At 40.0% G+C, this 27,269-nt stretch overlaps 1 protein-coding gene across 1 annotated transcript; it reads right to left on the bottom strand.

Annotated features, from left to right (window-relative positions):
• Nucleotides 1-6,467: 6,467 nt before the first annotated feature.
• Nucleotides 6,468-27,269, bottom strand: LOC104038236 (uncharacterized). Its single transcript, XM_009492552.2, has 7 exons — nt 27,228-27,269; nt 18,651-18,817; nt 15,740-15,841; nt 13,376-15,173; nt 9,017-9,151; nt 8,729-8,909; nt 6,468-6,725 (listed from the first exon to the last, which is right to left on the bottom strand). Exons 1-7 carry the CDS (start codon nt 27,267-27,269, stop codon nt 6,469-6,471), a joined length of 2,682 nt encoding a protein of 893 aa, XP_009490827.2. The 3' UTR covers nt 6,468.

Below are 27,269 nucleotides of genomic sequence, written 5' to 3'. Positions count from 1 at the left end.
GTAAGATTTTTGCAGCGGTTATTCAAACATCCACAGTTGTTTTACAGAAATACTTAAATAAGCCTAAACCGATTAATGATTAAAATCTTGTCTAATCAACAATTGATTTTTTTTTTTTTTTAAGCTAAATTATACTTTCACATATTTCTGTTGGGCCTACTGAATGGATCAACTCACAAAATCCTCCTGCAGTAATATTTCACTAGCAGTGTAAAATTTGCTATGTTAAGTAAATGAGTTTGACCAACAAACATGTAAAAGATATACTTTAGACACCAAATAGTATATTAAAATATAGACACTATTAATCTTTGTATATCTGTCATAAAAAATAAAAGGAAACTTATTTTTCCCCTATATATTGGAAATAGCCTAATTCTGTGAAAAAACTATGCTCATTAAGTTATTACTGTGCATAAACAAGTTTTAAATTGGTTGTATTTTATACAGTAAAAAAAATGTAAAGCAATCTTTGTCTGGCAATGATTTTAAGTTAACTCTGATTTATCTTTCTCTCTAACAAGCTTTTTTTTTTTTTTTTTTTTTTTTTTTTTTTTACACTCTATATGCAAATATTTTCCTTTTTAAAGCTCATTTGGCAAACAAGCAAAGAGGATTTATAGCTCCAGCTCCTCATTTTTTAAAAAAGTTGCTCCTAACCTGATACATTTTCAATCTCTAACAGCATAGACTACATACATTAAATGCATCTTATTTTTTTGCACCTTTGATTGCAGTATTGCTAATGAAGAAAAATAAGGACCTTCCATTCTATGGAACTGATAAAATTGATTGGCAAAGTTACTATTAAAAAAAAAGAACAAATTAGAAAGAAATATGTACCAAAAATAAGAGATGCCTGTTTGTTATATAATGTTCTACAAACAAAAAAATGCTGGTGACCGAGATGGATAAACTGCACAAGAAATAAATCCAGGTCTGAGTATGGTTAAGGCTATACTTCCATCGAAGCAGACCAGGATAAAACAAGGTGCAAAATTCTCAGAAACCCACAAATTCAATTCAGCCAAAGTTTTCTGCAGTAGGTACATTCCTCAGCTTTAAAAGAAAGGAAAATTATCCTGCTAATTCCAAGTTCTCAGTGTAGTGAGAAACCTTATAAAAAAGGTTGGGAACACATCCTTCTGGAGTTTCTTGATAACAAATGTTCAAGGTGAACTACTAAGCTTGTATTTACAAAGAGCCTACCTAACTCGGGATATCACGCCAGTAGAGCAACACAGCCAGGTAGAGACAAGAACCTGTTAAAGCTGCTGGCTTCAATGGAAGCAGGAGCACGCCCATCTCTTCAGTAGCCTAATTGCAAATGCACCTATTTAAAAGTAACAATAATAAAAAGATATATTCCAAAGCCAACTGCTCTCATGTATTCATTGATGTGCAGCATTCCCTGTTCTTGTTCAATGTAACATACCATCACGAAGAGTTACATGATCGGGAACTCAAGTTTCTCCACTTTAATGACACTATTAGGAAAAAAAACCCAAAAAAACACACTATAGAAGACCACGGCCATAAAGTAGAGTTGTAGAACTGAATTTTAAATTAAGATCATGTCAAAGCAATAAAGATACAAAGAACAAAAAACCCAAACCCCTACCGCTTTGGGTTGCTCCAACATGCAGCATTTTGACATCACGGCTCCCAAGCAGAGAATTGGGGAGGGAATGGGAGGGGGGGAAATCAGCTTTCAGAGCAGGTAACAATATAACTTTTAAAAAAAGTACATATAGGCTTAAGGTCTGTTTGTTGCATAATCTTTACAGCATTTAAACAAAAAAAAAAAAAAAATCCAACTTCTTCTAGAGTTAGCTATGACCTAATATAAATTGCGTATCTGAGAATACCATACTGAAGACTATCAAGCTGAATGCTGTCACTTGAGGAAGAACAGATTTAAAAACCAAACCAACCATTCAATGGAAGTTTTATGCTAAGTACTCCGTGCTATTTGTCATCTTCTAAGTCTAGAAAAGCTGAGCTTGGTACTTCATTCTCTTCCCTAACAGACAGCAGTTGAGGGGCGAGGGGTGGTGATCTCAATCCAAGAGGGAGGACCATACCCCGCTGGTTTGAGCCAGCTCTTCCCAAGCCCTAGCCTAGCCCCTCAAGCCGGCACACAGCCCGATTCCATACGATTAAGACGCACAAGGGTGGAAGGATGGCTACCAGAGCGGGACAAGAACAAGCTAACTCTGCCACAAGTCTCAGCAGTTGAACCCTGACAGCATCTACGAGCAGCAGATGGCGAAAAGGGAAACAGAATTTAAGGAAAGAGACTCCTGGCCACTCAGGCTCACACCCTTCTGACCGTGGAAGCCACAGAGAGGAGTGATCCTGTCTGCTGGAAGCAGGTTTTCCTGTGGCTCAGTGTTTCCTTTCTTCTTGTAGCTCCCCCTTCCTTCCTTATTTCCCCAAAGAGAATGGGAGAAGGCCCGGACAGCAGATGAAACATAACCCCAGGAAGCTGTGCTTCCCGGAAAAGTGCATAGGACTAAAGCTAGAAAGCTTTTTGAATTTTGGAGTATCTCCACACTTCTCCAAAAAGGCGGTAAAGGCTAAATGGCCAGCAAGTACCTCAACAAAGCCTCCCATTCGCATCATCTCCATCTTCTACTATTTATTTACTCCACCAAAGAGAAAAGGTACCATGAGTAAGAAGAGACTTCTTATGAAGACTAGAGCATCAGTTTCCAAGCTGTAAGGCAAATAATTTCCAAATTATACATATACAGATACAGACAAAAAGCAGTGGTAAAATACCAAAAGCAAAGAAGAGTATTCAGTCTGGAAAGAAAAAAACCCAACAGCGGTAGTTTGGGAACGAATGGTCTTAAGCACGCTCCTGAAAAGGCCACAGCGAGACAAGCACCACGAACTCTCCCTGTAAGCTGTTCTAATAAAAATAATGACAAACTAACACCAATTTCTTAGCTTTAGTTTATATAGATACCATCTAACTTAATTGCCAGAGGGACTCTGTGGATGCAGAAGAAAAGCAGAGATACCAAACCTATAACCAGAAAAAAAAAGTTGTTACTCTGATGCTGGCCTCTTCTGGGAATCAAGAAGATTGAATTACCAGAAGCCTCCAGTTCTTTATACAGAATACAGAAATAATTCTTAAATCTATGTTGTATGAGACGACCAATATGGGATTTTAAAGCGTTAAAGATTCATTACTAACTATCGAAACATACAGCCTAATAATATTAATAATATTGATTTGAGAAGGGACTCTTAAGTATTCCGTTTTCTTAAACCGGAGCAATCTTGTATCACTTCTACCACTACTTGCTACAACTCTGCTTCCTTCTTCACCTCATTCAAGAATTTAAATTGCATAAACCAAAACAGGGAAAAAAAAAAAAAAAAAAAAGGAATTATTAAATCTCAACAAATCGGGGGGAGGGGAAAGGGAAGGGAATAAATTAATTTTTACCCAGTTGCTCCACAAATGGGAAAAGGCAGGGGGGGATCAAAAATCAAACCAAACTCCAAAACACAAAACACCTCACTGGCTTACGTGTGACCTAATACCGTAAACTCTGCTTCCACTGAAGTCAGTAAAATGTGAATACAATTAGTCCCTAAAACCAGAAGCATTATACTTAACACTTACTCACACCAAAAATTCAGTGCAATACTTACAGAATTTGTACGCTGTTGCCAAATTAAACACTAGGCAGCTAAAAATATTTTATAACTCTAACAGAGCTGCTGCAACCCCAGGTGGTTGTTTTATAAAAAACAGTGGGTTTTTTCCCCTGAAATACAAAAGGGTGTGTAACAAAGCAACAGAACTGAAGCGTTCTGAAAGGACTTTTGTCTTAATAGGTCTAAAGCTGTCCATCATCAAATAATTTAAAGAAACGGGCACCAAAGCATTTTGATATGAAGACTCAAGAGTGTTTATGAAGGAAACGGAGCAAGGCAAAAGGAAATACGAGCGCGTGCTGGTCACATTTGGAGGGCATGACAAGGAAAAAGCTGATACTAACCCATTCGACCCGTGGCGACTCTCCACAGCTACGGAGCTTTACGCTGGCTAAAGAGCCCGTACCTGGACGGTCTGACAGGACGCAAGGACATTAACAGCAGGCTAATTGTTAGCTACAGTCAAACACAGCCACACCATAACCCTTTTTAAACGCATTTTTTTTAAACTGCAGTTGAAAACAGAAGTCAGCATACAGCTATTTACCATTCTTGAAAAATGAGACTGTTAAAGGCACATTAACTCTATTATGAACTGATTAAGACCACATTCCTTCACAATAATAACTAACACACAAGAAATACAATAAGGACCTACTACGCCCTATACACTCACCACTACGAAACGATCCTGCAGGACTACAATTGTTCTGTAAACAGAAAAGCTGATCAAGTCTTTCCAATTCTGATTTCCTGTCAACACAGTAATCATAATTAAAACCCCAAAATTATTCATTAACTGAAATACCGTAGACTCCACTTTTTAAGCCGCGGAGTCTAGTTAATTGGTTTCAGAAACGCAAATTTAACCTTCTTAAATTAGTTTGTGCAAATAAATTGCACGTGCACACAGAGAAAACACACTAAAATAACTCCGCTACTTGTTTTTTAGGCTAAGGCTGAAAATATTCTCTTAAGTTGAATTCACTTTCTTTAGGGGAAAAAAAAAAATCTTGCTATACTAAGATTCTGATTTCCATCGACTCCTGCTTTTAAATTTATTTAGTGGATTACAATGAGGCTTGTGTAACTTTTTTCTACAAAGGTGCGTAGCTACTGCCTCATTACAGTTAACGATGGTACTATTGAGACTACATCTGCTCTAGAAACATCCACAGATCCAAAACTACAGAACTGCATTTGGAACATTTTGCAAGTACATATATATATGGAAACAATTAGATATTTATCCACAAAATGTCAAATTCAACATCAAACACTATGGAACACAAAAAAATCTTCATTTTGTCTTTCAAACTTTGTTCATATCCCCAACTTAATTCTCTTTTAAAATAAGAGCTGCTCTCCAAAGCCATTCATTGATATACGGATACCTAAGAACCTTAGCTGGTTATTAGTACGTGTTAAGAGATCGTCTAACAGTAAGACAGTTGTTAAAGCATTAAAATATTTCTAAGTGCCCTAAGAACAAAACTTGAACTACTCATTCTTTTCTAATTCTCACCCTGAACATTCACACCGATACATAACACTTCTGATTGTCTAAGCCACGGAATGGAGACTAGTTAACAGCAATTAAATATAGTAAATCTTCCATGCAAAAAATTAATCAGTTAAACAGCTTTGGTAGCCTAGTATATAGTTAGCTTTGTGTAAATATTTTGCAAACATCCCTTCCCCGCAAAAAATCCCTATATAGCATGTGTGTATTTATATAATAATATACATATTTCCTGAGTAAATCGTTAAATCTGATTATTTGGAAGATTTGGCAAAATATCCAACTTTATATTACTAAAATAGAATCTTAAATAAACATTCAATAAACACATTAAAATAAATATGGAATGTTTCTGAAAATTATAGTGCCATGAACTTACATTAATAACAAACAATAATTTTTTAATTAAGTGCATACTATGTTATATAGTTACTGTTTTTTAACCCACTGAGGAATCAGTAAATCTAATTTCTAATCCTGAGTGACAATTTTATATCACCTTCTAATGTGTACTTCGATGCAGTACTCACTGCAAATCTACAAAATCCTTTTTTTTTTTTTTAAATGGAAAATTTTAAACAGACTATATGCTATAGAAAAGCTCTGTTTACGTTGGTTTAGCTAGAAACTGAATTGGCAGCACAACTGCTGAAGCATCTCACACAACCAACATTAAACACTGATTATTCTTGTCAAACTGTCAGCGATAACCTGAATGACCTGACTCCCTGTCTCAAAAACAACACAGGAGCGTGGATTGCTCTGTACAGAGCTATGGGATGCAAACTACTTTAGTGATCACTTTGGCACGTAAAAGAACTATATAATGGTGCAAAAAAAAACCCCTGAACAATTATGAAATATCTTTCAAATGGATTTTTTTTTTTAAAGTATGCTAAATTCTATCATTAACAAAAATGGAGAATTAAGTTCGACTCCATCTGGTTTCTCAGGTCATGGCTTGACTCACAGCTGATACACAGCTTTGGATAAGCACACAAGGAAATGCTCAGCTATTGTTTAGTTCCTCTTAATAATAAAATTCTTATGTAGCAGACATTGCAATATCAGCAATATTAAAATTGCATTAACACTATTACAAGATGTGTCTCTCAACACCAGAATCACAGTAATAGAATTGCAGCACTGATCAGTTTGCTTTTTGATAATCAAAAACATCTTCCATGGTACTATGCAGGGCACTTCATCCTTCCCTCCCAGTCCTCAGCCTTCTGCCTCCCTTTTGTTGTTATTATTATTATTTGCTATTATTCCAGAACCCTCATGGATTCCTCGGGTTTTCCTTTTTTGCTTCCTTTGTTTTCATGCTCCATGCTGCTTTTTTCTTGTGTGCTTGAGTTTGGAGGACAAAGCTCTTGCAATGCCCTTTCAACAACTTCTTGTTTTACTGGACCACTTGAAGAGTTTTTTGGCAAAGTCATCTGTAACGCACACCATAAAGCGGTACGAGCCTTGCGTGTGGAAGCAGCCAACTCTCTAATGGCAGCTGCCAGAGCCAGAACATCTACAACAGAAAAAACACATTACAGGTTAAACTAGTATACAAGCCTAGCAATAGTAATACATTAAAAAAATTCTGTAAATTTGCTCAACCCATCACCAGTACGCAAAGGTTGCTCAAGAAACAGCTAACACTGTACCCTGGAATTCTGTCAGTGTTCTTCTCTTGCAAATGACAGCTATAACATCTCACACCAATAGCAGCCATCATTGTGTCCAAAATTCAGTGGCATAACCATCAGGCCTGCGACACAACAATTGAGCCCATTTAATTAATGTTCTCTTGCAAATGACAGCTATAACATCTCACACCAATAGCAGCCATCATTGTGTCCAAAATTCAGTGGCATAACCATCAGGCCTGCGACACAACAATTGAGCCCATTTAATTAATGTTCTCAGAGGGGACTATCTACAGTGATACTCAAGGAGTGTGATTAGTAACACTGCCTACTCAATTCCAGCCAGATGAGCATGATGCAATCATAGAATCATAGAATTGTTTAGGTTGGAAAAGACCTTTAAGATCATCCAGTCCAACCATTAACCTACACTACCAAGTTTACTCTAAGCCAATCAAGGGTAGCCTAGAGTAAACCATGTCCCGAAGTGCCACATCTACCCGTTTTTTAAACACTTTCCTTTTTTCCTCCTTTGTCTTCCTTGCAATGGCACCGATACCCACCCAGCCTCACAGCGAGAAAAGGCTTACTGCCGACCTTAGCATATATGATCACCAACAGAACTCAAAGAAACACGTATTTCACAGCAGAAAACAGACTAAAGGCTTTTCTATGTGTGATTTAGACTGTGCTTAGACACACAACAGCAGCACAGCTCCTCGTCAGAAACATAACTACACTGCAAATGTTACCATTAATGATAAAAGACTGCAGTTTTTCTAACTACAAGTATAACACATGGATGGTTCAAATAATGCTTCCATATCCTTTTACTATAAAGCATTAGCAAAACCACAGTTAGTGGGAATTTTTTTTTTTTTTTTTTTTTTTTTTTAAAATGATGATCACCTGCTTCCTGGCTTACTCTTGGGGCTAATGTCACATTACACAATTTTAGGCATAATTTTAGAAGTTGGTTTGCTTATAGGACTATTACTTTTAAGGATATGACATCATTAAGAAGGTGCTTGACACCTAACTTGTGAAAGGAAAATATTTTAACTCTCTTTACAGTTTATCTTCCCCTCTTACAAGGAAGAACTATCCCATACACATCGCTGGAAGCCAAAGGAACCACACACTGTCAGCAGGAAATAAGCCAATATAGGACAGTGCTGAGTAAGGATCCAAAACAGGATGTGGGGGAATACATTCCTCTTTGGAAATCATTTTCTGAAGAAAAATAATATGATCTTTGCCTCCAAACCCCAAATTCCTATATGTATCAGCTGTACTGTTGTTATACTGAATAGCAAGTTATCACTTACACTATGCAATTAGAAGGGAATGCAATTTGTCCTAGTTTTGCATTACTTCTGTAGAATTACATACTACTGCTACTGATTATTCTGGCTTTACACTTCAACAGAAGCTGGGAATTGTAAAATGTAATTTCTGGTGGTTTTGCAATTTAGGTAAGGTAGGCAGACACAATCGATTAACATGACACCAACTTTTTTTTTTTTTTACTTTATAAGCAGAAGAGAAAAGAAAAACGAGCATTATTAGTAAAAAAAAAATTCAACTTGTTTAAAAACAAGTACATTTTTACTTTTATATAACATCACTGAACAGTTTTTACAGTTCTCTTTTAGCCAAGAAGAAAAAGTTTCAAAGTGTTTAAATTAGGTAACAGAAAAGCAGAAAAAAGATCTCTTAGAGTAATTTAAGGTTTTTTAAAAAGTGACAAGTTTAGATTTACAAACTTTTTTTGTTGAAGTTACAATAATTGCTGCATATTTCAAATTTGCAGATTTCAAATAGTGTATTTTCACAGTTAAATCTTTGAAAAAAATTTAAAATTATAGGAATGGAAAGCAGTTACCTTTCTCATTATTATAACGTGGTGCTCCTTGTCTCTGAGGATTAGCAGCATTAATAATCTCATCCTTACGCCTCGCCTGTGTTACGTGAATGGCTTCCATATGGTTTTCCAATGTAGCGGATATGTTGCCGTGTACAGGGGTACCACGAAGCCTTTCCATTTTTCCTATTAACGTGAGCACCTGCCAGATACATTACAAACACCAAAATTGCTAAGCGTAAGTCTCCATTAAACCAACAAACATAAAACAAAAAAGAAATGCAGGAATTATAGCTCAAGGTGGCTTACCCTGGCTTGTTCTCGTAACTGGTCGACGATCAAACGATCAACGCGGGATGGGTTAGCAGGAAGTCGGGACACAGGAGTGTTATTTGAGCTAGATATGCGCTTTCCTGGAAAGTTTCTTGCAAGGTCAGCCTCAGTCTGGAGAGGAAATAAATAGCTACTGTAAATGTCTGAAATTAGTACAGTATTACAATCCGTATTTTTGGGGTGGTTTAGAATTTTCAAATCCATTAGAAGTGCGCTTCCTATCTTTACTTCCGACTCCATTTACAGAAAGACGTTCCCAAATATCTGTCTAGATGTACAACCAGATGCTGTAAAAATAAAAATACTTCTCTAATTCAGCTCTACCTCAGCGTAGAATGCTCAGTGGTAACATTTAGAACCAAAGCTGTACAACTTTATTTTAACCAATTCTGGACACAGACCTAAGCAAAGAAATTCTTGTACAGTACCCCAGGAATTTGAACTGTATGCCTCTCACTGCATCTCTCAAATGTCACATATTATGATTATTAACAAAAGAAATCGGTGATCACACCAGCATAAGTTGTATCTGAAGCGCATCAGGATTCAGCCAAATTTAACATAAACTGGTATCAGCTCCAAAAAAGTCACCAACCCAGCTGCAAAACTCCCCACTAAGAAAGGAACTGGCCAAACCACTATACAGTGCAGGCAGCGACTAAACATCCCCAAATCTGTTTTTGGATAGGAACTTCTTACATTTTGAGCAAAAAAAGACACAACTAGCAGCTGATTCTCTATCTTGTTCCTCTTCAGCGTACAGCAAACTTAGGAGAGAAAGATTAGGTACCACACTGCAGTTCAAGGCAAGGTTAAGTCCACATTCATAGTATGCACATTTGTACTGAAAATATGTGCTGAAGGCCTTTTCTTTTTGCTTTACTGCCACATCCATATTATTTTTAGTCTCTGCCCTCACCTAACGTGAATTACAAGAGCTGACTGACTCCACTTGCATTCATCTCAGAAGCCGGAAAGACACTCGGAAAAAAATGGATAGAGAAAGGGTCATGAATTCATGTAACGACATCAGGTATTTAAGAATTACAACTAATAAGCAATTCGCAGTACTAATCTATATGCACATTTAATATTGCAGGCAATTCCAAACAGACAATTCATAGAACTTTTTACAATGAGAGATCCCTGGAAAAGTGAGATTTATAAAAGGAAAGAGGTAAGCTCACTGTCATGCAGCTGCAACGAACAGGTTTCTGAGAGCTGAAAGGGCTCACTGATTAGACAAGACAGAATTAAATGCAAGCCCTGCTGGGGCGAGTTTCTGTCTACGCTCTTAAGGAATTCACGTAGGGCGAGAATATCAAAAAGATGAGAATGTCAAAAGAAAGTCCCTTCCTATGTACATATGTATGGGTGAGCTATACATACACTGGTAAGCTAAACAGCACTGAAGCAGAGGTCTTGGCACTGTCCTGGGATAGTCAGGACTCTAAAAACAGCTTCTGAGAGTTTTAACCCCTGCCAATTAGCATTCTCCCAAACCGTACCTACAAACAGGGATTAACGCAGTCCAGGCACATTCCTGCCAGGCAGGCGGGATGCAGTCCTTTTGAGGAATAAGTATTTTGGTTGTAGGAATGTGAGCCGTGCTATGGCAACTGGCTTGTGGGACTGAGAACAGTTTATCATTGTAAATAAAGCTATCTGCAGGTCTAGTCTGTAACTACAAAAATCAAGGACTGAGAAAGCCCGAGTAGATCATTAGGATAAAATTGAATCACTTAGAATGGACCAGATCGAGTTCAACAATTAAACCCCTTTGATTATTAAGAACACGATGAGAGAATAAACAATCCTCCTTTAATGATGAAAACACAAAACCCATCTATTTTGAGATAAAAACTATGATTCAGTCCTCCCAAATGACTTAATTGACCCAAATCCTCTACAAGCAGGTTTGGAACAGCCTTCCTTGCCACAAAGGAAAGCAGAAGAGTTTCTGAAAACACTGTTGTCTCAGACACACTGGAGCAAGAATCATCACTGCCCTCTCTCACTTGCAGAGAATTCCTGGTAGAAGACGGGACGGGCAGAAAGGAGTCTAGCTTAAAGGCACCAGTAAGCAAATAAGACAGGCAGTTCTATTTAGACCTCTAAAAGGCTATTAGCAAGGTCTCACAGCTGATCCTGGGAAGAAAAAGGTGCTCTCCAGAGATCCAGTTTGGTCAGATACCTGGCTCTTTCTCCAATGACCAGGAGTCGTCTCCAACATGGAAGAAACCATGCCCCTCTACTCTACTCTGGGCAGACCCCCCTGCAGCCCTGCGCCCAGCTCGGGGCCCTCAGCACAAGGACACGGAGCTGCTGAGCGGGGCCAGGGGGGGCCACAGAAATGCCCCGAGGGCCGGAGCCCCTCTGCTGCGGGGCCAGGCTGGGGGGGCTGGGGGTGCTCAGCCTGGAGAGGAGGGGGCTGCGGGGAGGCCTGAGTGCGGCCTGGCAGCGCTGACAGGGGCTGCAGGAAGGGGGGGGCAAGCTTGTTAGCAAGGCCTGTTGTGACAGGACAAGGAGTAATGGATTTAAACTAAAGAAGAATAGATTTAGACTGGATATAGGGAAGAAATGTTTTACGCTGAGGGTGGTGAGGCGCTGGCCCAGGTTGCCCAGAGAGGCGGTGGAGGCCCCATCCCTGGCACCATCCCAGGCCAGGCTGGACGGGGCTGTGAGCACCCTGGGCTGGTTAAAGCTGTCCCTGGCACTGCAGGGGCTGGGCTGGGTGGGCTCTGAAGGGCCCTTCCCACTCAAACCACTCTGTGATTCTGTGAAGTAGACAGGCACTCAGCACATAATTAGGACCATGGATTATCGACAACCTAGTTTCCAAGACCTGGCATGGAATTCACAGATTTGACTCTTCCTGGGAAAGCACCTCCTGCTCCTTTTGAGCTCAGAGCTTTCATTCCCAAGTGTAATACATTTATCAGTAGTGTCATCCCCTCCCAGACAACAATTCTTAGCAAGGGAGTCTGAGGCAGGAAAGCGACTGTAACAAGAAGAGCATAAATTGAACTTTCCTTTGGGAGACGTCACATCCACTCAAAACACCGTACGTTTTCTCTACAGCCACGTACAGGGTGATCAGGATTATTTTCTTTCTTTTCACTAAACCAAAGATTTACTAAAACAAGAAACAAAAAGGGAAAGACACCAGTAGATCACTGACAGTATAAAAAAAAAAAAAAAACAAACCAAAAACCACAAAACCCCACACAACAAAACCGAAGAAACCAAAAAACACCACAAAAGTTTCACTCCTTAAATGACTGCGCAGGAAAAAGGAGAGTCCTGCTTTATAATACTTGAGTTAAAGATTTAGTTGGAGAGAAGGAGTATGGGACAAGAAAGAGCACCCTGCTCTGGTTAAAGCTGTCCCTGCTCACTGCAGGGGGTTGGGCTGGATGAGCTCTAAAGGTCCCTTCCAGCCCAAAGCATTCTGTGATTCTATGAAAAGAGAACCAAACTGTGCAATATGAACATTTAAAGCATTAAGGTGCATAAGATGCCAGTACTTTAAGAACCACCTGTGGCAGTGAGGGCCCTGCTGATATGAGGGCCCCCTGATATCATGTACGGCTGGTGGCTCTAGAGTCGTAACAGAAGCCTACTGAACTAATAACAACCAGCTAATGATCTTAAGTGAAAATAAATATATATGAAAATCTATATATTCATATAAATATAAATGAAAAATGGGTAGATGTGGCACTTTGGGACATGGTTTAGTAGGCATGGTGTTGTTGGGTTGATGGTTGGACTGATGATCTGAGAGATCCTTTCCAATCTTAATGATTCCTAGTTTTTACTTGCATTAAAAATAATCCAGCCACCAAGCCAGGAAACATGAAATTGCTGCTCTCCCCTTAACTGGTTTAGTGGTGGACTTGGCAGTGTTAGGTGAATGGTTGGACTGGATGATCTTAAAGGTCTTTTCCAACCGAAACGATTCTATGATTCTAAGAACATCCAAGCTAAGGATTATTCAGTGCTTTGGCCAGTGACATTGTTATCACATTTGTTGTAACAAATATTGTAGGTTAATAGAGAGAAGTGTTGTGTTAGCAGCCCTGTCTAAGGGGAAAGAGCCTTAGAAACCGAAGCTCAAAGCCACATACCATTTAAAACCAGTCATGCCAAACAATACAAGCATTATATTCAAAGCAGATGTTGTGGATAGCATTCTAGGTATTTAAAACTAAGAATGTGACAACAGAATTCTCGTTTCCTCAAAAGGAGTGACAGCCTGAAGTATCTGCTCTCTATAGATTGCTTCACGTGATCACCAGCTTTGATAGGAAGTTATTGTCAGTTGTGTTTTACCTTCTTTCTCTCTTTCTCCAAAGCTCTCCACTGCTCATAACACTCCTCCAGTCGGATATGAAGCTCATTAGCAGGTCCACTGCGATTTCTTGGAGGTCTGTACTTGTTAAATGGTGTTGGAAAGGCAAAATACGGTGCAGCTATTTCCCCACAAAATAGATCGTTGATGAAGGGATTCAAGTGGTTAAAGTCATCATAATGAAAAAGATCAACAAGTTCTGAGAACGGAAATGGTGACGGAGGAAAATTGAAATTGTTTGCTGATGAAAACAGATTGTGATTAAATGGGGGAAAGCTGGGATTTTGCTTAAGATCAGACATTAATGGGAAAGAAGGAAGAAAAGAAGGATTAATGAAATCTGACATGCTACCACCATTCTGTTCATGCTGTTTTCGGAACATATTGAACTGCTGACGGTTTGGGGTTGTATAACCAAATTGAGGAATCCAACTCCTTCTGCCCCTTCTATCATCTTTATTGCTATTTTCTTGGGTCTGCTTTTTTGGAAATCTGTGGTATTTTTCAGGGTCTTCACTTACAGCGTTTTGCTGCGTTAACCAGTCAGATGAAAAATTAATGGGGAATTTACGGTATTGCCCCTCCTTACTAGTCAGTGAATCATGCTGTGATCGTCCAATGGGCTTCATCTGCTTCTGATTTTCCGAGATGAAATTAGAAACTCCCAAATTATTAGAAACACCGTTTGCTATTTGTAACCTTCCATCTTTCCTTGAAGGGAGGACAGGCGAGATCTGCGAGTAGTAGGGCGACTGTGTTATAGACTGATGGGTGGGAGAACCACCAGACATGGTTGAAACCCCTGAAGATGACTGTGGACTTGTTACCACTTGCTTTCCATATGTGATATCCGACGCAGCTGTTGGACTTGCAATTTTCCCATCCAGCCACGAACGTCCATGGTATGATGAATAACTCCCATTTTGCATAACATTTTTTACAGATAAATCATATTCAGAAACTTTATGAGAGCACTCTTTAGGACTAATATGGATCTTACATTCATTATTATTAAAAGCATCCCCCAAAGTAAAGCTGTGATGACCATTTTGCACATGAGTTTCCTGTGGTTTTCTGTTTGTCCCTCCAGAAAAATTATCTTTAGGGGGTTGACTGAAAAAATATAGTGATGGATGAACAGACTGCAATTTATGAGCAGCTGTGAAGTTGTCATATCTCTTAGAAAACAAGTGGTTGTCCTGGGACACTTTATCCCAAGAGTCGTCAACAGGCTGATTGCAAAGATCAGGGGAATACTTAGTTTGTTCTTGAGCATCATTTTTCATAACTTTGCCTCTTGCTCTTTCAGTTTTCCAATACTCTTTCTGAATGCTAGTGCCTTCTTTCATTCTGTTCTGAGAAGAAAAAGTGCTAAAATTGGAACCAATTTTCGTGTAGTCTCCATTTAACCTCATGTGGTCATAACTGCCCAAATGCTGATTATAGTCTACATTTTGAAACAAAAACCCTTCTTGGTGAATTGTATTATTATTTTGCAAAGAGGAATTTTCAGGATAACTGTTCTTCAGAATATTATCAGGTTGAGTGCAAGGGTCAGACGGAGAAAGCCAAGACTCTACGAAATGAAGATCTTCCAAACCTCTGTGTAATATATCCACATCATGAGACTTTTGCAAGTGCTCCTGATAGTAGTTCTGTGTGCCCATCAGGTTTGAAAAATCCTTACTTTCAGAGTGCTTAGATGAGAGCCCTGAGAATTCACCATTGCTTCCAAGATCAGATGCCCACATAGGTGGAAACAGTCTTGAAAGCGAATTCCTGTAACAAAGTTAAACAAAACTCCTGTAATGATTTAAAACATTTCTTACATTAAAACAGTTCACATCTCACCGTTATCCCCCTCCCATTTCCCCCATTACATTCTTGGATAAACATACACAGTCCTCCTCCAAAATATAAGGGGAGGGAAAAAATACTCCTGCTGCAGTTGAGTAAATGCTATGTGAAATCTGACTACCAATGCTGATCCCTAATGTTTTTAATGTGTATATTCAGAACTGCAGAGTTTATTTGTGTTTAGTAAATATTTTAGATTTGACTCTATTCAGTCAACTCCCTACTGGTTAAAATGAGATTTTTTTTTCCCCCCCTCCCCAAATGCTGTAGGCTGATGGAAGACTTTAGAAAATTTGCATTTCTAACAGTTTGCTGCCTTTTTTTTTACTGGCAACTAAGTAAAGAAAAAAACTTCTACATTTCAAGGGGATTTATAAGACCTTCGTTACTCAACTCTGCGAAATAATTCAAAATGTGTACCATATCTGTGTGACAGAAGGACATAAAAAAACATATGCAACATATAAGAACTTTCAGAACAAACTTACCAATCTGTAACTGGTTCCGGCTTGCTTGGCTCCTCTAAAATGCTTGACACTAGCCCAAACATATCAGGGCCATTGCCAGAATAAGAAAGATTTAGTGGTGCCCTGAAAAAAAAGGCCTAAATAAATAGAAGTCTTTTTCTCCTGAACAAAACAGGCAAAAAGGAAAAGTAAAGCATTAAACCTTTAATTTATTTTAGCAGCATCTGCTAAGTGTTCTGAATTTAATGTATTCTCAACACCCATATAGAGAACTCTCTTCCTACATTCATGAACTCTATAGCCTAAATGAAGTAGAACAATTTTCTTCTTGCTTCAACAAAGACTTCTCAAGGTATTCTGTGAAGAGACAAGAGCAGCAAAAGATTTTCCTCTGTTTTCAATAAACATCACTATTTTACAGACATTTCTTCAAATCTTGACTGTCTCCTTTGGAGGGCAAATATGATCAATCTCCTCAAAATCTTGAGGATTCTAATTTACCTACTTCCATAATTCAAGAACTATTATTTTAATCTCAAAAAAGATTAAGTTATACGTAAGTTGAACCACTTTTTAATCCCCTTTTAGAAGGGAGCTTGTCAAAACTATTAAACATTCCTGATAAATACCAAACGTGTTCAACCATCACGTCTCTTACGCAAGCCCAAATTTTACCTTTTACTTCAGGTGCAAAATGAGATCTTTACAGAGCTGTCTGTAATGACACCTAACTCTTACTCAGAAGTTAATTAAGACAACACTGTTAAGACCGTCTTCCCTCTAACACGTGTTGTTTTGCTTCAATAAATGTCGCTCATCACCCTACTCTCGCTCAGCTGATTCGTTTCAGCATCCCTGAAGATCTCTTGGTCTTCCCTGGTGTCAGCTTATCCAAACAACTACATCATCTGCTAATGCTGCCACATCACTACTCACGCTGATTTTGCAGATTAACAAAGTCTGTAAAACGTGGGATCAACTATTAAGAGTGTCACCTTGATAATCTCTTGCCACAGTGAAAATTAGCCACTTATGCCTTACTAGGTTTTACAACCTCACCACGCTTTGACTTCTACCTACCTCTATTATTTACTTTATGACCACTCAGTTTTCTCTGGCTGGTCTACATGATTTTGTTTAGGATATACATAAGTGCAAAGACTCTTGAAAACATTTTATGAATGTAGGACTGTAACTGATATTTGATAACCAGACCTCTTTCTGTGTCTTTGTCAGATGGCAATTTTTTTTTTCTTTTTTTTTTTAGAGGAGGCCTATTTACTTCCAATTTCTGCAACCAACTGGAGCTCATAGATGAAAGCTTGCACCTACACAATGATTTTCAGCAAGGGAGAGATCAGAGTCAATTTACAATGTGGCACGGAAATTAAAAATAAAATTACTGGCCATTTTAGCACTGCAGACAGGGCAGCAGGAAGCTGGGTGGACTACAAAAGTAAAAAGAAAAAAAAATTCCTAGGAAAGAACAACCACAGGACAGCAGCAAGTCTAAAATTGCCCAAACAAATTTTACAGACTAGACAGAAGTGAGATGAAATGTTTAGCTGTTCCTTCCAGTACACACACCAGAAGCACTACAAAGCAATTCGAGGCAGGAGAACCTGAATCCTTGACAAATTCTATTTCTTAATGCAGTCACTTGTTCAAATGAGGGACTAGAAACACCTCCCTGCCTTGTGTCTCAAGCCAGTACTGTTCACTACCAGCAATCTGAAAATTCTTGTGTCAGGAAGCATCTTGTATTGTAAAATCCTGATCCACTCTGAAAGGAAGATACTTCCCATGAAACACACTGACACACGTGGAAAAGAAGTCAACTACGTTCTTGTTCTACTGGTCTCCAAATACAGTAGCTGCTATCAATGACGACCGAAGTTAAAATCAAAAAACCCAGCATAACAGGCATTCAGTTTTCTCAAGTCCAAGGTAGGCAGTTATTACCCTTTCTGGTTTGAAAACCAGAAAGCCAGAAAACACTGGCTGCAAAATGCCTTGATTCTGCAGCATCAAGGCATCAAATTTTTATCTCCCAGTGCTGTAAGACAACTTACTGCCTACCAAGGCAGAGCAACATGAAAAGAATCCATGAAAATAACCACCACACAGGAAAGGCAAAACCATACAAAATTGCTCGCAACTATACCAACCAACCCCCCAAAAAGGCGATATTATATTGCCAGCACTTGGCATTAAGATGGAAAGAAGAAAGTGGAAAGCCTAATATGAAATCATTGTTTACACATTTCTAAGGCTTCAACAGAAACATTACAATTTTGATTTCTGTACACAAGCTATAAAATTACCAATACGAAGGAGACAGCCAATTATTTCAGCGGGTATCCCCTAGTTTCTAGACTGTGAAACAGTCATTCCCTGTTCCTCGCAATCCTTGTATCTCTCATGATTTCACAGAGATCATTCCTCTGCAGAGCTGACTTACTGAAACCAAGGAGTAGTCTTATTTACTCTCCACTGACACGGAAGCTTTCAAGCCCCTGTCCAGCCTCACTGCCCTTCTCTGTACCTTTAATAATTTTACTACATTATTAAGGCCGGATGATCAGAAGTGCCTGCAATAGTCAAGACTTGGGCAGAATGGATTTCTCCAGGGGAATAAAAATGTTCATGATTCAAGTAACAAACACCCTTTGCATTCATTCAGCATCCAAAACCGCAAAATTATTTTTTTTAACATAAAATCAAACTTGAGTGCATTATATCAAGGGCATAATAAGCCAGCAGGCTGGTGTATTTTCGAGAGTAGCTGTACACATATTTATGCTTTCAGCGGCAGAGGTACCACTTACACTCGACCTGTGTCTACCACTCTCCGGAATCCCATTTGTTCTGCTCCATAATAATTTCAGCATTCCAGAACACCACCATAAGATTATACCAAGAATGCTCATACCGTTTCTTTGTGCAGTCTTGAAAAGAAGTTTTCGAGCTAATATCCTCTCCACATGCTGACCAGTCACTATACAGACGGGAAGATTCTAGCGGAGGTGGCGTACTAGTAATTGCTCCTAACAATGGGGAAAATAATTGAGTGTCCATTTTTTGTTTCTTGCTATTTACCTATGTTGAAAAGAGAAGGAAACATTTTTAACATTAGATGTTTACGTGAATGAGCAGTAAAGGCAACAAAGCAAAATCCTTCTTTTATATCTTAAGCTAAATACTTTTTCAGGAAAACGAAACGTAGCTATGACAAAAGGATACAGTCTCAACCTTGTTCCCTCCTGTCCTGGTTTCGGCTGGGATAGAGTTAATTTTCTTCCTAGTAGCAGGCATAGTGCTGTGGTTTGGATTTAGGATGAGAAGAATGCTGATAACACGCTGATGGTTTAGTTGTTGCTAAGTACTGCTTATGCCAGTCAAGGACTTTTCAGCTTCCCATGCTCTGCCAGGGGCACAAGAAACTGGGAGGGGGCACAGCCAGGACAGTTGATCCAAACTGCCCCAAGGGCCATTCCATACCATACGGCGTCATGGGCAGTATAGAAACTGGGGGGGGGTTGGCCGGGGAGCAGCAATCGCTGCTCGGGAACTGTCTGGGTATCGGTCGGCGGGTGGTGAGCAATTGCATTGTGCATCACTTGCTTTGTGTATTATTATTGTTATTATCATTATTATATTGTTATTATCATCATTACTATTTTACTTTATTTCAATTATTAACCTGTTCTTATCTCACCCCAGGAGTGTTTCTCACTCTCACTCCTCCGATTCTCTCCCCCATCCCACCGGGGCAGGGGCAGTGAGCGAGCGGCTGCGTGGTGCTGAGCTGCTGGCTGAGGCTAAACCACGACACCTCCCCTGCCTTAAAGTAGTCCAAATCTGACCAATTTATGCATCTTCTAAAAATAAATAAGTAAATAATAAAAATTACTTACTATACAATAATAGGAATTCTCTACAGATTTCACATTGTAGGTGTTTGCATGTCACATTCACAAGCTCAGAATCTTCTAGCCTATATGACTGGAAATGCACATGTCACAGGCATACACATCCCTTCCGAAAAAACAAAGGGAAGAGCAATTATCCCTGCTATATCCCTGAAAATACAAAATATTCCAACAAAGAGCCCACAGCAAGCAGGGAGGGACATTTGTAAACTTCACAGAGCAAAATGTGGGTAGAGAAAAGTAATCTGTCTTTAAGTACTGGTCCAGAAAAGACTATTATAGATAAATTATTTATTCAAATAAATAATAGGAGATCTAGGTTACATGGAGAACTGTACCTCACGAGGTATCTCAACTAGGAATTGCCATGACAGAACCTGTGATTGACAAAGGTTTAAGCAGAATATCAGAAACCTACATCGACTTCAAGGGACCTCTGGGGTCATCTAGCCTAATTCCATGCTAGAGCAGACCCAGTTAGGTCAGGCTACTCAGAAACTTGCTCAGGCGAGTTTTGAGATCCCACCACTTCCTCTCTGGGCAAATTTTTCTAATATCTAACTGCTGTCCTTTTTTTTTTAAAAAAAAAAAAAAAGTAGTATTGAAAATAGTCTGGACTACCTTCTCTATAAAGAGCTGAACAGACCCGTAAGATCTCGCCTTTCTCTTCTCCAGGCTGATCAGACCCAGCTCTCTCACAGCCTCTCCTCGGACATCCCATTCTCCAGCCCACAACAATTTTGTAAGCCTCTGCAGGACTCACTGCAGTACCCTTCTTGCACTGGGGAGCCCCAAACTGGGCACAGCATCCAGTTATGGTCTTACAAGGGCAGAAGACCTTCGCTCTCTACAACTACCTGAAAGGAGGTTGTAGCGAGGTGGGTGTTGGTCTCTTGTCCGAAGTAACAAGTGATAGGACAAGAGGAAATGGGCTCAAGCTGCACCAGGGGAGGTTTAGGTTGGATATTAGGAAAAATTTCTTCACGGAAAGGGTAGTCAAGCATTGGAACAGGCTGCCCAGAGAGGTGGCGGAGTCACCATCCCTGGAAGCGTTCAAAAAATGTGTAGATGTGGCACTTCGGGACATGGTTTAGTCTAGTCTACCCTTAATTGTTTTAGTGTGGACTTGGTAATGTTAGGTTAATTTGGGCTGGATGATCTTAAAGGTCTTTTCCAACCTAAACAATTCTATGATTCTAGGAAGAGAGAGGATCATAGCAGTGCTCACCCCACTGGCCATGCTCTTGGCTGAGACAGTGTGGCACAGGGGTGGCCTTCTCTACCACAAGCCCACGTTGCTGATTAGCGTCCAACTTGACCACCAGGACCCTCAATCCTTGTTGATTAACTTTTGTAAGTTTTGACTCTAGGAGTAAAACCTCAAGGTTTCTTGAAAAACAAACAAACAAAAACCCCCAAAAACCTTTTTATGATAGAGAACTGAACTAGGTGCTCTTTAATCCTCGTAAGTAAAGACATCCAGTCAAGACTGAGTACTTGTGGTTCTGAAAATAACATTTGGGAGACTCAATTAAAAAAAAACCAAACAAACCCCCAAAACCCCAAACCAACCAAAAAACCCACAACAACAAAAAAATCCACCCCCCCATCCCGAAACCCCAGATATACCAGTAGCTGCAAGAGGCCGTGCAATAGGATGCAGAGCACAGCTGACTGTAGCGTCCAACCCTGTGCTTTACACCTTTCCAAGAAGGCCAGTAACTAACAAAATTGTCCAAATTTAGCAGCATCTGTTCCCACCCAGTTCTACAAGCATTTCTTTGTGAACTGAGGTTCTTCCAAGCACAAAGAAAAACACTACTACATCAGTTTAAAAGAATCTATTGAGAGGATTTCCTATTTCAAGACATATTTCACCAAAGATGCTGCCTTTCAGTTTCTTTGAGTAATTCAACCCATCTTCCTGAAACCATTTCTGAATTTGTTTTGTGTTCCTGGTGAAAAAATGGTCAGTAGGTCAACTCAGTAAATAAACTTTTGGGAGCAGGGGGGGAAGAACCGTGTGTTAGTCATAAAGGTTTTGAACAAAAGCAACAGGTTAAAAAGAGGTGATGCTGTGCAGGTCACTCCTCTAGCAAACCCCTCCTGCTAAGCAGGTTTGCCCGTCTTTCCAAGTCTCTCGTTACAGACAGACACAGAATGGCGCAGCGCTAGGAAGTTAGCAAACAGGAATTTGCAGAGCTGCCGCTGGCAGATGTCCTACATGTACAACGTGGCAGCAGGAAGAGTTCTGAACGCACTGCAGAAAAAAAGCGTAGTTAGCTTAATGTAAGACCCTAACATTTAGGAGCTAGGCTGAACTCTGGATACCTGGCTGCAGAGGATGGACAGCAAGACCTTTTTTTAGGACTAGGAGGATAAAATTAACTTCTGTCACATTGTAAATACAGCTGAAATAGGTACCAAAAAAAAAAAAAATTCAGATTCTAATTTTTAGTCAGATTAAAAAAAAAAATTCTTTCATCAGGATGATCAAACTAGCCTTGGATTAAACAAATGAAACCAACTGCTAAATCCTTATTGAATAACTGCAGAAAGGTCTCAACCATGTACTTATTAAAAGGCTAAAAAATACAACATGAAAGGAACAAATGGTGCCACAGTGATGACTGGGTTCTCATACTTAAAAACATTTAAACTGATCTACTAAACTCCCATTTTATTGCTTCTGAGATAAAAATTGCTTTGTCACTAGGAACCATATTGCCAACTCCGCGAGACTGGTGCTTACCATTGGCGAAATACCTCTGAAGCCCTGAACAAGCCAACAGAAAATGGAGGGTTTAAGGGAGATTTACACTGTCTGAATACAGCCTTATGCATTCAGTCTGTCACTTTATAAGGTTTTTTTATAGCCAGAGCTTTTAAAAAGTTACTTATATCTAAATAAACTAAAAAGAACAAAACTTCAATATCAGTCATTTCACTATCTCATGTCCCATCCTTTAAAAAGAGAAAATGCTAAGTTAATTTTTCTCTCCCCCCTCTTTTCTCAAAAGTAGAGCAGCAAAATCTTGCTTACTATAAATCCTCAGCTGGAATTTGGTTTAGTGAAAGCTGTCACAGACTCAGAAGATCTCCCTTCCTGGGTCTTGTCTGAAAAGGCAGTGAAGAAATATTACCTGGCCAAGTGTGCTCCTACCACGAGGAGGACAGAACAGCCCTTTAACACTGTAGGGCACAGTGCATTTTTTTTTAATTAAAAAAAGTTTACACTGAGGGCTTATCAGTTGCAATAAACTTGTCTTACACATCCAAACAAATCCCTATTAAATAACAGAAATAGAGGTAGTATCACCCTGTAGCAGCTAGACACATATCCTGGAACATTCCATACAGACTGTCAATATTTATGTCAGTAAATAAAAAGAGACGAGAACAACTTCCTGACCCAGAGGCTAAATGGAACAACAGTGCTCCCTGTGGTACAGGTAAACTCTTACCCTGCAGCAAAAGAGGAGGGTGGTATCCAAACTATCTGCTACAAATGACTCCTGAACCACACACAAGGATCATTTAGGAAAGCAGTAGCTGACCAAGGCCAACATTTTAGCAACAATTTAGCAGCATCAACAAGCACATGCCAATGCCTGGGCCCTCATCTTATTTAGTCTACTAGGAAGCAACGCACTGAGATAAATTACGCTCCTTGGCTAGAGTATAAAATACTTCTGCATAGATTAAAAATAGGATCTGTAACTAATGGATTTATCTTTTATTTTCAGAGCCATTAGTCACTGTTAATGCGAGTTGTGCAGGACAATGTGACTAAAGATCAGTACAGGAGGTACTTCACGTACCCTAGATACAGCCTCATCACTCAGCACTTCCAAAACACTGGAGATCGTCATTCTACCTAGTTAAACAAAACTTCAAAACAGCTGAGACACTCTCATCTGTGCTTTACATATGAACTACTAACAAGTACCTGTGTGCGTTACTTATGAACTACTAATAAGTACATATGTGCTTTACCTGTGAACTACTAACAAGCTACATTAAAAAAGAAAAAGGGAGAAAACGGCGTGTTGTCTCCTACAGTTTGCTTTAGTTTCAAAATTCTTCATTGCATTTCACGTACAGCAATAACCTCCCTAAATGGCTTTGCAAAGAAAGGACTGTCTGCAGAGGCAGAGACATGTTTTGCTCAGAATTCCAACCTTAAAAATCAATGAATGAAATGCTGTCTTAAAAAAAAAAAGAAATTTCAAACGACAACTCCTACAGTCTTCAGTAGGGCTTTTACTTCATTCTTTCCACCCTGCAAACCATGGGAAAGCTGCTGCTCTCACTAAATTACCTCTCAAAGCAACAGCAAAAAAACTTACCACATCTAAAACCTAAGTATCTTGTCGCAATGGATTTTTTTTTCTTTCAAAGCATAACAAGACACAGCTTCTGTTCTTTCCTGTAAAATGGAAGCGTGCACGTACTAAACTCTCTCCCTGCATGCAAAACTGAACACACCTTTTTCCAAGACATCTGGCACTGTTATTAAGTCACATCTTAGCTTCAAATGCACGTGGAGGGCTTTTAACTTCTTCAAGAAGCTCATCACAACCGAGGAGGAAGCAAACCGAAGCATTCACCAAAAACATCCACCATTTCCAAAAGCGTCATGCAGCTCTTTGTACTTAGAAGCTCTTCCAAAGTTTCTTTTATTTGAGGGGAAATAAACGAGTAGAACTTCATCAGTTAATATTTCAACTATATATATATGAAACTAAATAGTGTCAAAGCGATTAAGCACTGGTATCGTTACGGTATCTATGATGCGAGTCCTGTGCCCCACTACACACGGGCTCACTTTTTGCTACCTTGCTCCTTTGTGTTTCTGCTTTGTCCAGGCTTTCTGCTTGCTGAAGATTTGCTGTTGCTACACGCACGGTTTCACTGCTCCAGCAGGAAGGGCAAAGACCTTGAGGAAGGCTGTTCCTCCCTCACTCCTCTTCCTGCTATCCTCCCATTCACCAAGTGCCAAGCTAGCACAGCTGCCAGGCATGTCGAGGTCTGTAGGTCTTGGTAAAGGACGTGATAATCAGTAAGTTGTGTTGGGAACAGGATCCTGCATGGCAGAGATCTCGGAAGGGACCTTTGGAGGCAAGGCCCCTGCCCAGAGCAGGTTGCTCAGGACCTCGTGCCATCAGGTCCTGAGCACTGCCAAGGATGAACAGGACAGAAGAGGCGCAGAAGGGCCAGTGCGCTCCCCACCTACCTTCGGGCACAGACACGAGACAAGCCTGCCACAGGGAGAGGTTTCTGCCTCACCACCACTGCTTGAGATCCTAGAATCATAGAATCACAGAATGGTTTGGGCTGGAAGGGCCCTTCAGAGCCCACGCAGCCCAGCCCCTGCAGGGACAGGGACAGCTTTAACCAGCCCAGGGTGCTCACAGCCCCGTCCAGCCTGGCCTGGGATGGTGCCAGGGATGGGGCCTCCACCGCCTCTCTGGGCAACCTGTGCCAGCGCCTCACCACCCTCACTGTAAAACATTTCTTCCTTATAGCCAGTCTAAATCTACCCTCCTTTAGTTTAAATCCATCACTCCTTGTCCTGTCACAACAGGCCTTGCTAACAAGCTTGCCCCCCCCTTCCTGCAGCCCCTCTCAGCCCTGCCAGGCCGCACTCAGGCCTCCCCGCAGCCCCCTCCTCTCCAGGCTGAGCACCCCCAGCCCCCCCAGCCCGGCCCCGCAGCAGAGGGGCTCCGGCCCTCGGGGCATTTCTGTGGCCTCCCCTGGCCCCACTCAGCAGCTCCGTGTCCTTGTGCTGAGGAAAGCACAAGATGGACAGCTAGGAGACAGAGATCTATGATCTTCTGAAAATCATCCCTCCGAAGATTTAACAGCACTGTGAATACAGCAGAAGACTCCGAGATTATTTCTCACTACTGAAAAGGTTTTGTTTCTTTTTGTTTCTTGTGCTGTCCCGCTAAGTACTGGAAAGAGCTCAAGACTGTAGCCGCCTGTTCTGCGACGGTAAGAGCTGCTGACAGAGCAGTGAAGGCCTCTCAAGCAGAGCGGAAGGAGTTTTAGGGATTTTCAGAGACCACTACATTTTGCCAACTGCGTGAAATGTTTGCAATGACGTTATGCATACCTGGGGTACCTTGCTGAACTCCAGCATTAGAGGACACAGTCTAAAAAAATTCAACAGGGCTTCACTCTCCTCCTGTTTGGAGGCGAGAACAGCCTACGGCTTCTATCAGACTAACAATTCTCTGAAAGGATATCTAATAAGCTAAAAAACAATGTAATCAGTGCTAAATATCTGCTTCATTATATAAGCAGAAAAAATTACTTTTATTGACACAAGGTTCCATCTGACAGAAAGTTCTTGCTTTTCCAAAAAAGCATTTGAGCTAAATTATGAAAAAAGCTTTTTTACAGTCAGTGATCCTAAAGCTGCAGGAACTCACTGCTACAGAGCATTGCTCACAGATGCTTTTTATAAACATCTATCGTAACGACAGTAAGTGACAGCACTGCACATTATTATTACTTCTATACTGAGTGTATCCTCCGATTTCTTGGCAGGATAAACATTTCCTGTTTATTTCTTGCTTTTCTTGGCAAGATAAAGCAAAGGTAAGAAAAAGCATTGGTTTGGTTTTTTTGACTCAAGACTTCTAATAACTCCTACCTACAGCCATCTTAATCTATAGCACACTGAAACTGGTTAATCCATTCAGGATGCACTGCTATTAATTCTCTGAAACTAGTGGGTTAAAAAAAAAAAAAAAAAAAAAAGAAATCAGAATTCTATAAATTGCCTTCTTGGGTTCCCTAGGAAACTAACCAGCAGAAGTAAACAGGTGACAGGGATACGTAAAAAACTAAAGCCAGGGTAGAAAATAGGTCAGTTATTTGGATATCTCTTAATATGAGGGACAAAACCATAAAAATGGCAGATTACTGGAGACTTCCTTCTAAATCCCAATTTCATATCATCGAAAAGGCTTGCTGCAGCAGCAAAGGGAAATGTTCCTTGTCAGCAATCAAAGAACTAAGAAACTTCTTTTTTTTTCCAAGTCTGTCAGACCTTTCTTAGGCACTTGGGTCAAAATCATGTAAAAAAGCACCACTTCAGGTGGTGCAGCAGGGGAGAAGCAGCACATCTACAAGATATTCGTTCAATATATGGGTTCTATAGCCCAAGTACTATTAAGAATGCTCATGGGTTACTGGGCCATTTCTTTTGTTTGTTTGAAACACTAGCATCTGAATACATTCATTTCACATAATCAAAGATTTTTGTTGTCCGTGGTAACTTCCAGCAGTTGTTCTTCAGAAGACTTTGTGGCAAGCCTCACAAATGCCCTTGACAGGAGGCACTCACAGCCAGGCTGAACAAGGAAGGGCTGACTTCCACGAATAGAGGATTGCTCTCCTGTGCCCACACAAATAGCAAAAGCTGCTCCACTGTAATGTAGCATTCTCTTCAGGTGTTGAGGGTTTTTTTTTTTGTTATGTGGTTATTCAACACATTTAGTTAGAAAACCCAACGTATACAAGTATTTATGTATGTTTACCTAAGCAAATTCACTTCGTGGACTCACCTGTGACTTGTAATGACCAGGGGCGGCACTTTGTTTGACCAT

The sequence above is a fragment of the Pelecanus crispus genome, chromosome 2 (genome assembly GCF_030463565.1).
Source record: "Pelecanus crispus isolate bPelCri1 chromosome 2, bPelCri1.pri, whole genome shotgun sequence".
NCBI lineage: Eukaryota > Metazoa > Chordata > Aves > Pelecaniformes > Pelecanidae > Pelecanus > Pelecanus crispus.
This window is presented reverse-complemented; position numbering and strand designations above follow the sequence as displayed.